Genomic DNA, 16211 nt, shown 5'->3' with positions numbered 1-16211 from the left:
ATTTCATCATTTCATGGATGATTTCCTTTTCGTTTTCACTTTTTATCATGATCATCAATATGATAATGGTATGTATGCGTGTATGTGAGTGTGTGTGAGAGAGAGGGTATGTGTAAAAGGGCGTGTGTGTATATGTTTTCTTATAAATGCGTTTTTTTCATGAATTATACGAATATACGTGATTTGTGGTGCATCAATTGGACCAACACTTGAAAACCGTTTCCTCGTCTATTGGTGGGCGATGGATTTGGAGGTGGAGACGTGTGTGCGTATGTGTGTTTGTTAGTTAGTGTATTAGTGTAGTCGTATATTCCGTTTGTTTCATTTGCTCTTGAATATATGCTCATGTAATCTTGGATTAGGGATATGAAATTCGTACAAAAATGATTAAAATATGTAAATGTTAAAAGTGTATTTTTGCTTTTTTTTTTTTTTTTGCTCTCGTGTTGTATCTTTTAATTGTTGGTTTTACGTTGCGTTGTTTTCTTATTTGATTTATCGTGTTTTTTTCTTATTTTTCTTTTGTTTTTTTAATAATATGTAATATATATAATAATTATTAGTATTATTCGCATGTCACGGCCAGGTCCTGTGTTGTAACATCTGCCGCGGCGTTCTTCTCCTTCAGATCCTTGGCGATATCCTAAAAAAAAAACGTGTATTTATTAATATTTAGTAACATTATATATACATATATAGAGGTTTATACGAAACAAATGTTTGATTCAATATAGAATTGGGATATGAACACAAGGAGGAAGAAAAAGCAACTCAAAGCACAACAACAACAATTTATGGATTACATGGCAATGATCCTTGCCAACGATTAAACAACGAAAATGATAGCAAAAAATAAATAAAAGTATCGAAAAATAATCGAAATTAAAATAAAGTACGGATTGTAAAGTCTGCGTTTAAATGCGTTAACTGCGGCCAAACAGAGTTTGTTAGAGATGGGATAACTGGAATTAGACTGGAATTCTGTGCATGGAAGTTTGTGCGTGTATTCGTGTGTGTGTTTTGTTTGTTTGTTGGAGTGTGTGTGTGTGTGTGCGTTGTTTATTTGTGTGCAGGAAGTTGGGGGATATGGGTAGATATATAGAAGGCGTCAGTTTAAGTTTATGGTTTGTTAATATTGAAGTGCATGTAGAGTCAACAGCACTGTTTACGTTTCACAAATGGGCGCCTTTTGATTTTAGTAACATTCCAATTTACATTCCATTCACATATACATTCACAAGTTCATGCAGTTAGTTACTGGCATAGCGAGCATAACAGGGCCTCTTAGCATTAGCTTTAACAGACTACACTGCAGAATGAGCTGCTGCAGCTTAACAGAAGCAGTCATGTACAGTAACATTTACAATCAGAGTTTACTGCTTGCTACATAAACAACAACAACTGAGATGCATGGGAGAAGCACAGAAAGAGCAGAGATCAGATAGCAGTGAGCAGTGGAAAAATAACAGTAATAGAAATAGAGGAGCCCAACGCAGGAATTTTTGGAATTATTTCATATGACGCATCTCTGACTGCTGTGGTGAGTGAGCGATTGAGCGAGCGACGAATGTTAAAATTCATTTACGTATATAAATGTCTATGGGGAAGTGTGGTGAAGTTGAGAGTTGAGTTTTGATTGAGTTCGATTGTTATTCACCTCATGATGAGCAGCATCTACTTCAATGTCCGCTGGCGCAAGCAGCTTATCTATACTCTGCTTGTCGCTAATAACATTTTCATTATCATTAACGTTCTCGTTCTCGTTATCATTATCGGTACCAGTGGTAGTATCCTTATTCTTTTCCGTCTCCTCTAGCTGCTGTACAATGGGTTCTTTGTCATCATTCCCCCGCAAACTGGATTCATCTACCACACGAGCATTGTCTTCGCTATTTTTCACATCCTCGGACTGTTCTTCTTCCTGGCTGATGATCTTCGCCTCAAGATCGGATTCAATAATCGGTTGCTCTGGCTGCACGGATTCCAACTCCTTCTGGCTGATCGTAGCTGCATTCGTTAATTGATCTTGTCCAATGTCTTCGTTATCATCCTCATCCACATCTGTGATGATCTTAGCACTTGAACTTCTTAGCTGCTCAGCGACAGCCTCCTCGTCATCGTCAATTATGGATGAGCTCTGTTTATCCTGCTCCGTTGCAATGTCTGCTGCCTGTTCGGTGATTTCGTTCACAATGGCTTGCGCCTGATTCTCAATGTCTGCCAAGAGTGGATCTTGCTCCACCACGGCTGGCGGAGGTGGTGGTAGCACAACCTCCTGCTCTTGCTTTGTTTCCTCTTTCACGAACTTGTCATCGTCCTCGTTGTCCTGCGTTTCTTCGTCTGTGGTCAGTGCAAATGCCGAAACACGCGACGGTGGCGGGGACTTGGGCAGTGGTGGCGGCTGACTGAACTCAACGGCCACCACATCAGGTTCGCCACTGTCTTCGGCGACAGAAACGGGGACATCGGGCTTGGACTCTGCTACGAATTGAGTTGTTTCGGTTAGAGGTTCTACACTGGGCACAGGGGAAACTGAAATCGGGGACTCAGCTGCTGCCTCTGCTGCTGGTGGTTCAAGTGGGGACTCAGCTGTTGCTGCTGCTGTTGGCTGCGGTGCAATCAAGACAAACCCCTCGGAATCGGAGCTCTCACTAACAGCCGCTATAATAGCGGCAACCACTTGTTCTTCTTCGGCGACATCCGCTTGCACTTCGTCCTGGGCTTGGGAGGTGGGAAGATAAGCGGAATTGTCGGTGGTTGTGTCGGTTGTGTTAGGTGGTAATGTGTTATTTTGGGAGTTGGCTTGTTGGGTCTGAACTAACTCTGCGGCTGCAATTGTTTCGGTCTCTGTGGGTTTTTCAGTGTTGTTCTCAGTGGCGTTTGTTGTTGTTGTTGTTGTGGTAATCGTATTTACAGTGTTGTTTGTGTTGTCTAGTTGTTGTTTTACCTCAATTTGCGACTTGTTCTTAATTTGCTCGGCATCAGACTCGACAGTGACAGGAGTTGGCGGTGGCGTGGCTGTCTCGTTGGTCTCAGCCACTCCATTCGTGCCGTTCTGATGGTGCGACTCATCATCCACATTGTTGCTGGAGGTTGCTGATGCTGCTGCCGCCTCTGGCTCGGTTGGAGTTTCGGCCAAACCGTTCTTGTCCCCATTGGTCAATTGTGGCTCGTCTGCACCGCCATGACCATTGGTAACAACTTCGGTGGTTTCATTCTTGTTGCTAACGGGCTCTGGGATCGGGCTTGGCTGTTCGACTGGCTCATCTACTTTCGGCGGCTCGGCAGTGGCGGTGGTGCTTGAGCTCTCTGACTTGGCCGCCGTCTGCTCCTCGCCTACTGTTGCTGGCGCCGCAGACTTCTCATCGCCATTCGCCTGTTTCTTTTCCTCCTGTTTTTCCTGTTCGCTGGCTGCGCCATTCTCGGTGGGTTTGGCGGCTTCAGCCACAGGCGATGCCGGCGCAGCTGCAGCTGTTGCGTCCGCGCTTGGCTGCTAACAACGAATATATAAGTATATATAGACATAGTTTTAGTTTTAGTGAAGTTTACCTCTGCTTTGTCAGCGGCGGCTGCAGCTGCTCCTTCGGCTGCGTCTGCTGGTCGCTCCGCCTCGCCATTCGTGGCAACTGTCTCTGCCGTTGCTGCAGCAGCTGTTGGGGATGCAGGCTCCTCTGTCTTGGCTGGCTTCTGTTTGTCCTTCTTGCCAAACGATATGCTACGGAATGACCACTTCTTTTTCACCTTATCCTTCTTCGACTTGGACTTGATACTCTCATCGGCCAGTGGCGAGATTTCCTCTTCTTTGGGGGAGCCAGATGCCGCTGCCGCCTCATCCTTGGCAGCATCAGCACTCGCATCGCCAGCGGCTCCATCGCCTTTAGCTGCAGCATCTGCTCCTCCTGCTGCTGCTGCTGCTGCTGCCTTCTTCTCGGTGGTTAGATCTTTGTCGTTCTCAGAGTTCTCTTCGGTCTGCTTTTTCTGCAATCACAATTAGAAATGGGGAGACTCGTTTTGAAGCTCGTTTCGTAATTGCGTGCTCGCTCGAGTTGCTTACCTCGCCCGCTGCAGCCGCATCCTCGTTCTCTTCCTTTGGCGTCGCCGCATCGCCATTTAATGCGGGCGCCGCCGACGTTTGATCGACATCTTCAATTTTCTCAACTTTGCCAGCGACTTCGTCGCCCTCGCCAACCTTCTTCGGATCGGTGGTAATATCAATTGATCGCTTGCTCTGAGCTTTACCCATTTTTGCTGGTCCTCTACTTTAATTGCTAATTGGTTCTGTGTCTGTTCTGTAAATAGATGCGGGTGGTGCGCGACAAGAATTTAGGAAATAACATAAGTCAATTGTCTCTTTGTTTTCTATGTTTTCAATCAATATACATATGTATGTATATAGATATAAATGTCTATAAATACATATGTTTTAATTTATTTTCATTTCTGTCTGTATATTCTGTATTCATAGTATATATTTATCTATCTGTTTGGTTCATCGGAAGTGTCGATTAGCGAGAAATAGCAACGCACACTTTACAAAATCCACTTTGCTATTTTATTTTTACATTTGACATTTCAATGCACGCCAACTTACAATGCAGCAAACAACAAAGCAAAATCAAAATATGTGTACATATGTATACGCATGCAGCATAGACGCATACATATATGTATGTGCATATTTACACATGCTTGTATGTACATATGTACATCTACAGACCTGCGCTGGGCTGATAAGGCACGCAGTTCACAGATGCGAAATAAATACATACATATGTACATATGTATAGGCACAGTGGCTCACAGCTGAATTCAATCGGCACCTTAAAATTGTGACATCGTACAAATTTGCCTTGTTTATTTTTCAAACCTTTTATTATAATATTAAAATTTTATTTTACTCTAATAAAACATAATAATGATAATAAAACAAATATTTAGTTTGACCCGGCTTCTCTGGTCAACAATCTTGTTGAGCCCTTTTGGCGTAGATGGCTAGTTGAAATAAGCTTGGAACCACTGTAAGTTTATATGTGTAGACATACATACATATGTAAGTATTTATTCTCCAATAAATCTTTTCTGCATTTGCTTTGTTTTTCCTAAATAACGAAAAATCAGATTACGCTGCCACTCCCAAATAAACAACTATTATAATCGAATTACTTATACATATATAAGGCCAAAGCAATCACTCATGATTGAAAGCAAGCCTTAAGCCGAAAGCAAATTCTCGAAATTTGCATGATAGGCGGCGTTTCTAGGCTTAGGGTTGCTGCTTGATAAGAAATTCGCTTAATCTGCAACTTTGCTACGATTTCTAGTGCATTTAACTGTTGTTTATAAATAGCAAATCAAAGTATTTTTATTTATGGAAAAAGAACAATAATTAATTTTAAATAAATAGGGATTAAATACATATTTATACTTTGCATTATTTAATGTTTTAAATTTATTTATACATTTTGTATTTAAGCCAAGCATCTTTTACGTATTTACAGTACATTTTCGGTACATTTGCACCTGCTCGCTGCGTGATTTTCAAATGTCAACGATAGCGAATATTGTTTGACTCACGTTCACAACTACAAACACAGGTACACATACATACATACATACATACAACATACATACATACGTATGTGCATGCAACGAATATCGCACATCTCTATGAAGATCTACGTTCAGTGTCTTTACAATATCTACGTAGGCGTATAACGGTTAGCTGTTATACATACTATAGCATATGTATAGCTCTATCAGCTCATCCGCTTATCAGACGTCGCCGAAAGACAAAGCAATAAAAATGATGAAAAACGCAAGTGAATAATACTAATATAAGCAGCTATCATGAAATTGTTTTGACCGGCAAATGATTCATCAAATCCAGGAAATATTTATGAAGCAACACATGACGAAGACGACGACGATGGCGACAGAGGCTGACACATGTTTGTGTGTGAGAGAGTGAGATGGAGAGCGAAAGCGGGCGCGGCATTACTTCTTCTTCTTCTTAGGGCTGGCGTACTATGCGTCACTTTCAAAATCGAATTACTCGCCTCGGCACGCCTCGGCTCGGCGAAATGAAACAGAAACCCAACCACAGAATTTTAATCGTAGCAAGAGACGGACGAAAGTCCAAATGGGTGGCAAGGGCAGCGGCAGCAAAAGGGAAGCTTGCGCTTGAGCGCAAACTTTAAAAAAGAAGGTTGTTGCAATTTTAGGGGTTGAAAAGTACAAAAAAAAAATTAAATAAAATAAAATTTGACCATGCAGCATATACCAAGACCGGCTGTCGAGGACCTTTTTGCACGAAAGCTATGTATATTTATATATACCTATGTATATACCTAGTATGTATGTTTATATATTTCTGTTTCATATACCGTTTCAAACCGCTGTTTGTGAATAGCTTTTCAGTTAAATTTCTTCTATCCATTTGACAAGTTCACATACATTTAAAATATTTCTATAAATCATATCATAATCTGCTAGGTATAAACATAACTACTTTTTCAGATATGCATATGTATATTTCTCTAGATGCTCACAATCACAACTTAATCACTGCTCAGCACAATCATTGACCGTTCGCCGTTATAGAGGTCGCACTGTAGTTGCGTACATGCCATGCGTACACGTGTGTATTTAAATTGCTTTATTGAATGCGAACGAGGCAAATGAAACTGAAACGAAACATTTTAAGAGCAATCATCACATTTCACATTCCGCTTCTCGCTGTTCCGCTGTGCCGCCGTTCAATGAACCCAACCACCCATCAAATACACCAAACACCTCTGTGCTTTCGAATGTTTTCGGACTCACCTCCAGATTAATATAAGTGAATCTAAGCAAATTTGACGCTAGCTAACACACACATACGCTCACTTACCGAAAACATATCAAAAGAAAACAATGTGAGGCAGCAATTAATTTGATCGTATAAATTCAAATTAAATATCCAAGCGTTTCGAACAGAATATCTACATGTATATATACATACATATTTGTACACTTGTATGTATGTGTACGTACATACATATATGCAAAAATGTTGATGAGTAATCGCAAGAATATGCCAACACACAAACACACATACACAGCGGTAAACACAGGTGTAGTCGTAACTCAACCCTTACCAAAATAGACAGCACAATAACCAAGCTAAAGCAGCCCTGGAATTACCAACAGCAGAATAAAAGCGCAAGTAAAATTGCGGTATGACGCATCCAGCAAGTAAAAAGGACAACGGAACAAGGACAATGCGCGAGAAGAGGGTTGCCGGCCGGCGTTTCATTGCTACTACTACAACTTCTATTACTACTACAACTACTACTACGACGATTACTACTACGTTTACACAACGTGCAGCAGCAACAACACCGACCACGGTCATTGCCCGCCGTCGTCGTCGTCGTTGCCATGGCAACGGTGCTCAACGACGCTAACGTTTGCGTCGACGCTACGTCACAGCCAGGCAGTGGCGCCGCCAATGGGGGGCGTGTGAAAATTCTTGAGCGCCGCCGCGGCCCACATAAGGCACATCAAAAATGTGACAGCGTTGCCAGACTGACGGCACACGACATGACATGCAGAAAAATGCGATGCGATGCGATGCAAAGTAATTACAAGATTAACACGATAGGCACGAAATTTACATACCTACAGCGCACTTAACCTCAACATGTACGTTAATGATTGACAGCCGTTCAAATTACTTAATTTAGACTGCGTCGGTATTGCTAAAAAGACTTTTGGCCTCTATTAGTTAAATTCAATTTAAACTTGACCTTTGATATGTCACAGACTCTCTCTGTCACACACATACACAAACAGTGACCAAAACCTCTCACAGCTATTACTTTTAAGCCGCGTCTTTGTGTGCAGCAAAAGAAAATTTATAAACCAAGGAACAAAGGAAAGCAAAGACCATACTCATACACATACACACACGCAAGCAAGACAGGCGCAAAGTAATGTCGTCTATAAATAAAAGCGCATTTATCAACAATGAAGCATGTTCGAAATGCAACAACAGCAACACAAAGAGCTAGCTATGTACATCCGTATATACAATATGTACATACATACACATCGTATGTTTGGGCGTGAGTGTGTGTGTGTGTGTGTGCATGTGTTCAATTGTCTGCTCTCTATCAATTTTGACACTTTAAGCTGTTATACTGCTGCTGCGGCTGCGCTTTCAATTTGACGCCTCCTTCCCTTCCCTAATTCGCCTCACCCTGCCCGCTGGCTCCCATCACTAAAAGATCGCAGCCATCAGAGAAGCCAGACGAAACGTAAATTAAATTGATTGTGCAGGAATGCGTACACACTAGAGCCCGGAGCTGGCCAACTGGACAAACATTAATTTCATGTCATGCTACACACAAAATACACTATAAATATATTGATGTGTGTGTATGTGTGTGTGCTTGTATGCGCATACCATACAGATTCCAGTTGGGATTCCAGTTGCATTGTCGTGCAATTGTGTAGGGCATTTATAGCATTTATAACGCTGGGAACGTGGTAAGTGCGCGCGCTGTTTGAGCACAAACCCGACGTAATTGAACTTTTATAAACTAATCAAACGAACGCCCACAGTCTCCTCAAGCAGTAGCCCTCTGCTCTTCACTCCTCTATGCACGCACTTGGCAGCTGACACAAACACACTCACACACACACACACACACACAGAGAGAGGCAGACAGACAGACATAAGAGCGCATCAAGATGCTCATTCCTTTCAATTTCTTCAATCAGCCGCCAGGCGGCGACAGTTGCATGCTCAAATATATAAGTATGTGTGTAAGTATAAGTGAACTATAATAAGAAAAGGAGCGAAGTGCAGTAGACAACAATAAAATACAGACGCAAGCGCACACGCACACACCCACACGTATGTACAGTGATACAAGTGCAAGCATTGCATATTTGTCAATGCTATTTGATACACATGCATGTGTGTACGTGTGTGTTTGTATTCCTGCTACTGATAAGCCACGCCTAAATATAGCCAATACAAAACATACATACGTACATACATACATCAATATACAAACACATATAAAATGCACTCAAGCACAACAAATGCACAAATTGTGAAGAGAAAAAAATAAGACAACAATTTTGTGGCCCACGCAGCAAAAGACAACGACAACAAATTAAGAGAGAGGAGAAGAGCACTCAGAGAATATTGTGCAAAAAAAGCAGAAAACAGCAATACACGAAAACGAAGACTGCTTCCAATGAGTGTATGTGTGTATGTGCGTCTCAGAGAATGTCTCAAATAACCGGATATAATTGGTTAGAGCTCTGCTGCCGTTGTCGACGTTACTGTTATTCTTGTTGTTGCCGTCTTATGCGTTACGACAAAATGAAAAGGATACGTAAATCGAGTGCCGCAATTAGTTACAAGCTAAGAACTCACTCATATACCCAAAATGCAATGCGAGCGACAACAAAAATAAAAGAAAATATTCTTTCAATTATCATTTCCGGTCAGCATTTCGACAAACTGAATTCTTCACTATTATTGATATGTATAGTGCTGCTTAACGAACATATCCCAAATATAAACATAGATATGTATGTGCATATACAAATACTTTTCCCATAACGGTAGTTACGTCGCTGCTTTGATATCTTTGTGTGAAAGAAAGTACACCCCAACCATTGATAAAAAAAATTGAGTATATTTTTATAAACGGAAAATACAGTAATAGAGAGGAAGTGTCTTTAGAAGGCAAAGGCGAGCCAAAGCAAACAACGCACGATTGATAAACAAAAAATGCGCCATAATCAATTGCAGTGCAGGCGGCAACCATATGTGAATCACAGTTAACTTGGAGTTTAACAATAGAAATGACGATTTAGAGCTTGACTCCTAATATATTTCTCTCGAGTCCAATCTCCTATACATATGTAGTTCAGTGTGGGAGCTACGTGATCGCAACTACAAAACATGCATACAGACCTACATACATACATATATACATACTCATACCAATACATTTCTGTATGTGTGTATGTAGAAGTGAAGTCTAGATATGCACTGCTTCACTGACAAGGCCATAAAAAATGATAAGCTACAGAAAGTGAGTGATCTTGGTAAACAATATACTTATTTTTTACGTGCGTCTGTTTAATGCGATAAAATAAAAGAAGCGAACGGGTTGGTTGGTGGCCAAAGTAGATAAACTAACTGAGCTACGCAAATCTTCAGTTTTAACTAATTGCGATCTCGAAAAATTCACGTTTGGCCCAAAATCATTTCTGTAAGCTAAAAACAACTTATCAGACTTCTTTTCACTTAATATATTAATAAAAAAAAAAAAAAAAAGGAAAAGAGTAATAATTTCGATCTAAAATCTAAACGAGTTTGAGGAAACCAATAAAATCTCAATTTGCAGCTGCAATAATGCAGCTAGAGTTGTCACTCTAGCTGTATTACAGCTAAAACCTCAAATTTGCTAGTATTTTCGCAATATAACACTTAAATTCTAGCAACCCTGACCGCCCGTTTTACAAGTGTATCAAAAAGAAAACTTGAAATACACGCACACATAAGCAAGTCGAAATATTGCTGAAGGATGCGGATGCAAGTTTAAAGCGTAGCTGGCAACAAAATAAAGTGGGCTGCGATTGCTGGTGGAACCGGTTGGCTGGGCTATGCCATCCGTTCGTATTCTCTTCCTCTATGTTTTTGTCTTTGGATTTTGCAGCTAATTAAGGAGTGTGAGTGTGAGTAGTTGTTCAATGAAAAAGAAAGAACAAAAAAATAGTTGTTATAAAGGCAGCAGTTGACGCAAAGGCGAATGCCAATTAGTCACTCGATTGGCTTACCGCCCATTTGGGAGGCCTAGAAATGAGTGAGTTATCGCAAGTGGCGCGCGCCTTGAGTATTCTGATTAGAAATTCAATGCGCTGCACGCTTTGGCTTTGTGTCCGGACCAGACCACTTTGGTATTGTAAACGGGTATTTAATACATCCATAAATAATTCATAAGACAAAACGACGACTGGCGAAAATCGACGCCCGCTGTTTCTGCTTCCATATTTCCGGTACTTACTTTTTGTCGTGTGCTTCAGCGTCAGCTGCGCGGGTGGCCACTAAATTATTATTAGTACCCGGGAAGAGGAGCTACTTTGTTTTGCAGATGTTTTTCTTTTCTTTTCTTTTTTATTTTTGGCACAATAATGAGTAGAAGAGCTTCTAATTAACAGTTAACAGTTAGCAGTTAATAACGGGCGAAGCACTTTCGTCAACACGCACTATGAGCGGACAAGGAGGGAATCAACCGAATCGTAATGTCTCAAAAAAGTCGTCGCAGAACAACCGAACACCAAACCGTTCAACTCAAATAACAAACGACGACTGCGGTTGCCGCCCGACTTACGATCAGCGTTAACAGCGAAACAGAAGCAGCGCAGAAAGCAAAAAGAAACTTCTACTCCAGGGGTTTGCAATGTAAGCAGAGCTACAGGCAGCCGACGACAGCGACGGCAGCGCAGAGCTGGAAGCAGAAGTAGACAAAGAGAGAAAGGCCGGAAGCGCCAGCAGCGGCGTCAACAGCTGAAATGCGGGCTCCAGAGGCAACAATATTGCATTAAATGACCATCAGCAGATATCGATAAAAGCGATAGTGATATTCTTTTTTTTTTTCCTCTCTGTTGTTTCTTTCTTCTTATTCTGTTGCTGCGCTGCTGTATGCTTACAATGCGTAAGGAGTCAATAACAAAACTAATGAGCCTTGACGGCGGCACCGCATGCATATGGATGTATGTATGTACGTAAGTGTTCACACATACGCATGCATGCATATTCACGCCTTATTGCTTTATTTTGCCATTCATACTTCACACAATGACCCCACATGGCAGCAAGCGGACGCTGTTGCAGTAGCAACTTTAAATAAACAACTGCACAACAATGAAAAGCGGGAGCGACAAAGAGCGGAATAGGAGGAGAGACGCTTAAGAAGTGTTGCGGGACATTCTTTTAAATATTGTGTCCGATGATTAATTAAATTTAATCTGATTATACAATGGCTTATCAATTTATCAATTAATTGATGCGAGTGTTATCGATCACTTCATAGGAATGCAGTTTTATGAAACAACATATGTATGTATGTAGGTATGTGTACATATGTGGGTTGCTATTGCCAAAGTGTTGACATTCCTGGTTATGGGCTTACACCCCATTTCAAATGCAGCACACATAGTATGTACATATGTATATATATATAAGCATATACATACATACACACACTCAAATTCAACATGTGTGTGAAAGATGTTCTTGAGCAGCTCGCCGCGCCGACATCTCCAAACAGCCGCCATTGCCATTTGCTCTTGTGTTTATGTATGTATGTATATTTCTATAAGTATGTATGTATATGTTGCGGTTTGTTACTTCAAATATATTCTCGTACTTATGCCAACGTAGTAGTGCATTTCCAAGCCTCCCCCTAACGGTAAAAATCAAACCTAACCACTTGAAGCACTACTTACATATGCATGCAACTACATACATACATACATACGTGTGTACATTTACAGTTAAGTACACACACTCACGCATACATCGAAGTGTTTGTTTATTTATGGCTATCGTTGGCGGGCAATTTAAATTATTATTAATGCCAATTCAACAATAAGCAGCAATGGCATAGCATATGTATGTGTGCAAGAATAAATATGCCACATTCAAAAAAATTCGTAGGCAAAGCAAAAATCAATCCGTAACAATAATAACAAACAAAGCGCAATAAGATGAGCAGCAAAACGAAACGAGAGCCGTAAACGTAGCCGGCACGGTAGGCCGTGTGGGCGGCCGAGGGGGTTCAGTCAGTCAGGCAGGCCGGCCGGCCGGTCGCCCGCAGATAAGCGGTCGCGGTCGCGACTCATGAGAAATGCTGCCGGATCGTCACAAATTGCGTTGTTAGTGAAAATCATAGAATATTCTTGTTATTGTAGTTGAAACTTTGCACTTAAGCAAAATACAGTAAGCTATGCGATAGATAATACAAATAAGAAATGTTACACATTTCACATGTGCATAGGAGTCCTGAAAATACAATTATTCTAGCTTATCTTTGTATATTTTCTTTTTCAATTGCCCAATGGAGTATATATTTACTTCTGCTCACAGTTACTCTAAAATTTAGTTTAGATATTACATACATCCATATGTAGATATTACACTATTTGTAACAGCATATTGGGCTCAGTGTAGTTTCTTCAGTTCACAGATGAAATATCTAATGGAAGTACGAAATCGTACACTATTCATATGTACAAGGAGTCCCAGACGCATCAATTTTGTTTATCTTCTGCTTTTTAGGTTTGCTTTTTAGATTGTCAAAGTTTTAGTGCATTTACTGTTACCTGTGTTGACAGGTTACCTAAATATTATCTCATTAAAAATTCAAAATAAGCGATTATACACTATTATGTGTTTTATTTGGATTATCTTCTGATCTGTATATTTTCTTCATAAATTCCATTTCCGTTCATTTCCAGTTACTCTCAACTTAATATTTTACGTGAAATTATAATATATAATTCTATCACAGATTAGAGCAGATCTTATTGCGAGCGATTGCTGTATTTATATACGAACGTAGTTATATAGGCATATACATACATGTACATATGTGTCTATGTATATACCTATGTATGTATAGACATTCCAAATATGCTTTTAAAGTGGCTGTTAAATTTACAGCAGACCCCAGCTGCTAGAACGCTTGAGAGATTTTAAATACTTTCCACTTGACTGTGACAGACTTCATTTTTCTACGACCCGGCCAAAAGATTAAATATAAGGTTAAGGCACTTATATCTCAAATTTGATGAAGCTATAATATACACCTACATTATAAGTCACCCACGTTCAGTCAGCTACACAGTAAGGCAGTCGACCACAAATTGCACTTGGCGAATTTTACGTAACGGTATTGAAAACGTTAGCCACAGAAATTATTTTCGTTTAAGTCAACCGCAGTTGGCAACATCGGTTAACTGTGCCCTCGCGTCAATATTAAAAACGATAACAAAATACGATTGGCAGCCCCTCCCTCCCTCCTTTAACTATCCTCTTTCCTCCATCCCGCACTCGAAAACCAAATGTTTGTAATTTGAGCCGACTTCAATCCGCCCCGAGCTGAGCTTTCAGTGCGATTCAGAATGCCAAGCAAACATAAAGGACAGATCTACAGTGAAAACTCATGTATCACAAATTGCTAAAGTGGCTAAATCAATAATAAAATAAACAAATAATATTATATATGTATATATTTTGATACATATAGATATGAATAGGGGTTTTGAATTTTAATTTTTATTAATTTGCTTATTTAGTTTCAATTTCGTGGGTCAATAATTAGCTGTTTCGGCATATGCGGTCTGCAGAATATTTACCGTACTGGCTGCATACACATGCACACAAGTATTCCCATGCACGTATACGTATACCAGCAGACAGGCATGTACACACATACATGCATACACACATAAGTAGCGACGCCAGTTAGGGCGGTGGCTGCTGCCTGACAGCAGGCTAACTACTCTCTTGGATTTTGTTGCTTCAATGACTGCAAACTTGCGACGCAATATTTTTTCTTAAAAGGTAGGCGATTTCTTCTCGTACTCTCACTCTCCCTCTCGCACTCGTCTATCCCGAATGTTTTTTCTTTTGCCATCAACACGATCCGCAGGCTTGGGCGTCTACCAATCAACTCGAGGAAAGTAAAAGCCACTCGGTATAACAAACTGAGCATTAGGCAAGGATATTTTTAGCGAACAAGTCCAAGAGCGAACGTGTTGGCAAGTGTAATCAGGCGTAGAATGCTCAAACAAAGACAAGACACAACGACAATGAAAAATAAGTCAAGTCAGGCAACTTGAACGAACAAGGCAACAGTCGCACAGACACACACTCACGCATATACCAAAACTCACACTCGTACTCGCTCGCTCACACAGCACACAGGCATGTGCATCCATATATACGCACTTACAAAAGAAAGAAGCGACAAGCCAAGGAGCGTACGAGTGACAGCACAAAGCGTAAAAAGGATAAATGAAGCACGCAAGGGAAGAATGTTGATAAGCAACATAGAGCACAAGACAGACAACAAAAGAGTGAGAGAAACAGGCTTGTATACAGTAGGCAAGAAAGGGAAGGCAAGAGAAAGAGAACCAAAACGGATACAAAGCCACCGGCAGCGACGCCGACAGCGGCAACGAGGTGGCAACGCCGACGCAACTGCAGGCGGCACACCCAAAGTTGAGAAAAAGGCTGCGAATAATGCCGAATACTATAATCAATCAGTTGTGTTAGATTATTTTTTATCATTGCAATTTAAAGCTGTCAATGTATTTCACATTTATTTATAAATCATTAATATAAAATTTGGCAAATTTCTGTCAACGCGTCCAGCCCACATACACTCAGTCAAACACACACATACAGGCAATAGCATGGCGTCCTTTTTGAGTTTTCTTTGCTTAAGCTGTCTGTGGCAGTTGTATTAAAGTTTCTTTTCACTTTACTGATCAATTTTACTTATTATTGCACTTAGCGTATATATATACACACGATTTTAAGTCATAATTCACAAAGTCTCGTCCTACACTCGCATTCACACACTATTAAAACTCCAGAAGTACATATACAAAGCGTTATACAGAATTTCAACAGCAGCACTTACACATACAAAGGCACTCAGACAGCTTGGCTTGGTTTTTCAAATTTCATGATTGCCATTTTTTATGCGTTTTTCGAACTCATTTTGAATGAAATGAATATTGTAAGTTGCATTTACCTGGCTCGTTACTTATATTACGCACACGCACTTTATTCTTATACTCTGATTTTTCAAATATAAACCGCAGTTCGTTCTTCTTTCTTTTAAACTACTTTCTGTCTCACGTAGAGCTGTCAAACAAACCGAATGCGTTGAAGCAGAGTGTGTGTGTGAACAAATGGGCACATTTTTTTCATTTTCATTCCCTTCACCAAGCTAAACGCTGATACCTATCGATAGTTTTCCAGTCACTCTTAGGAAAGTTAAGCGGGGCGAGTTGGCTGCTGTTCAATTTAAAATCGAGAGTTAACTGACAGCTTTGTAAAACTTTTAATACTGAACTATCAACATAATAAATTAAAGAGTTTACGGTGTCTAACGTAAATCGCAATGTTT

General features: G+C 40.4%; 1 protein-coding gene across 6 annotated transcripts; it reads right to left on the bottom strand.

The window, feature by feature from the left end:
* Window positions 1–414: 414 nt before the first annotated feature.
* Akap200 (A kinase anchor protein 200) lies at window positions 415–16005 on the bottom strand. 6 transcript variants are annotated; one of them, XM_030385845.2, is made up of 5 exons: window positions 15720–16005; window positions 4055–4289; window positions 3550–3978; window positions 1658–3493; window positions 415–643 (listed from the first exon to the last, which is right to left on the bottom strand). In XM_030385845.2, exons 2-5 carry the CDS (start codon window positions 4241–4243, stop codon window positions 566–568), a joined length of 2532 nt encoding a protein of 843 aa, XP_030241705.1. In that variant the 5' UTR covers window positions 4244–4289; window positions 15720–16005; the 3' UTR covers window positions 415–565. The 6 variants fall into 6 exon arrangements, with proteins under 6 accessions (XP_030241705.1, XP_030241703.1, XP_030241707.1 ...); XM_030385843.2 differs by having other exon boundaries at window positions 15834–16005; XM_030385847.2 differs by having other exon boundaries at window positions 1658–3490; window positions 15834–16004.
* Between the last annotated feature and the right edge of the window lie 206 nt (window positions 16006–16211).

This window comes from Drosophila navojoa, chromosome 3, assembly GCF_054131105.1.
Source record: "Drosophila navojoa isolate 15081-1374.11 chromosome 3, UAZ_NAV_1.0, whole genome shotgun sequence".
NCBI classification, from domain to species: Eukaryota; Metazoa; Arthropoda; class Insecta; order Diptera; family Drosophilidae; genus Drosophila; species Drosophila navojoa.
This window is presented reverse-complemented; position numbering and strand designations above follow the sequence as displayed.

Coding starts and splice junctions, on each gene's coding strand:
- Akap200 (XM_030385845.2), bottom strand. CDS start 4,243: ATGGGTAAAGCTCAGAGCAAGCGATCAATTGATATTACCACCGATCCG. Junction 3,979..4,054: donor ATGCGGCTGCAGCGGGCGAG/GTAAGCAACTCG, acceptor TTGTGATTGCAG/AAAAAGCAGACCGAAGAGAA. Junction 644..1,657: donor TAGATGCTGCTCATCATGAG/GTGAATAACAAT, acceptor TTTTTTTTTTAG/GATATCGCCAAGGATCTGAA.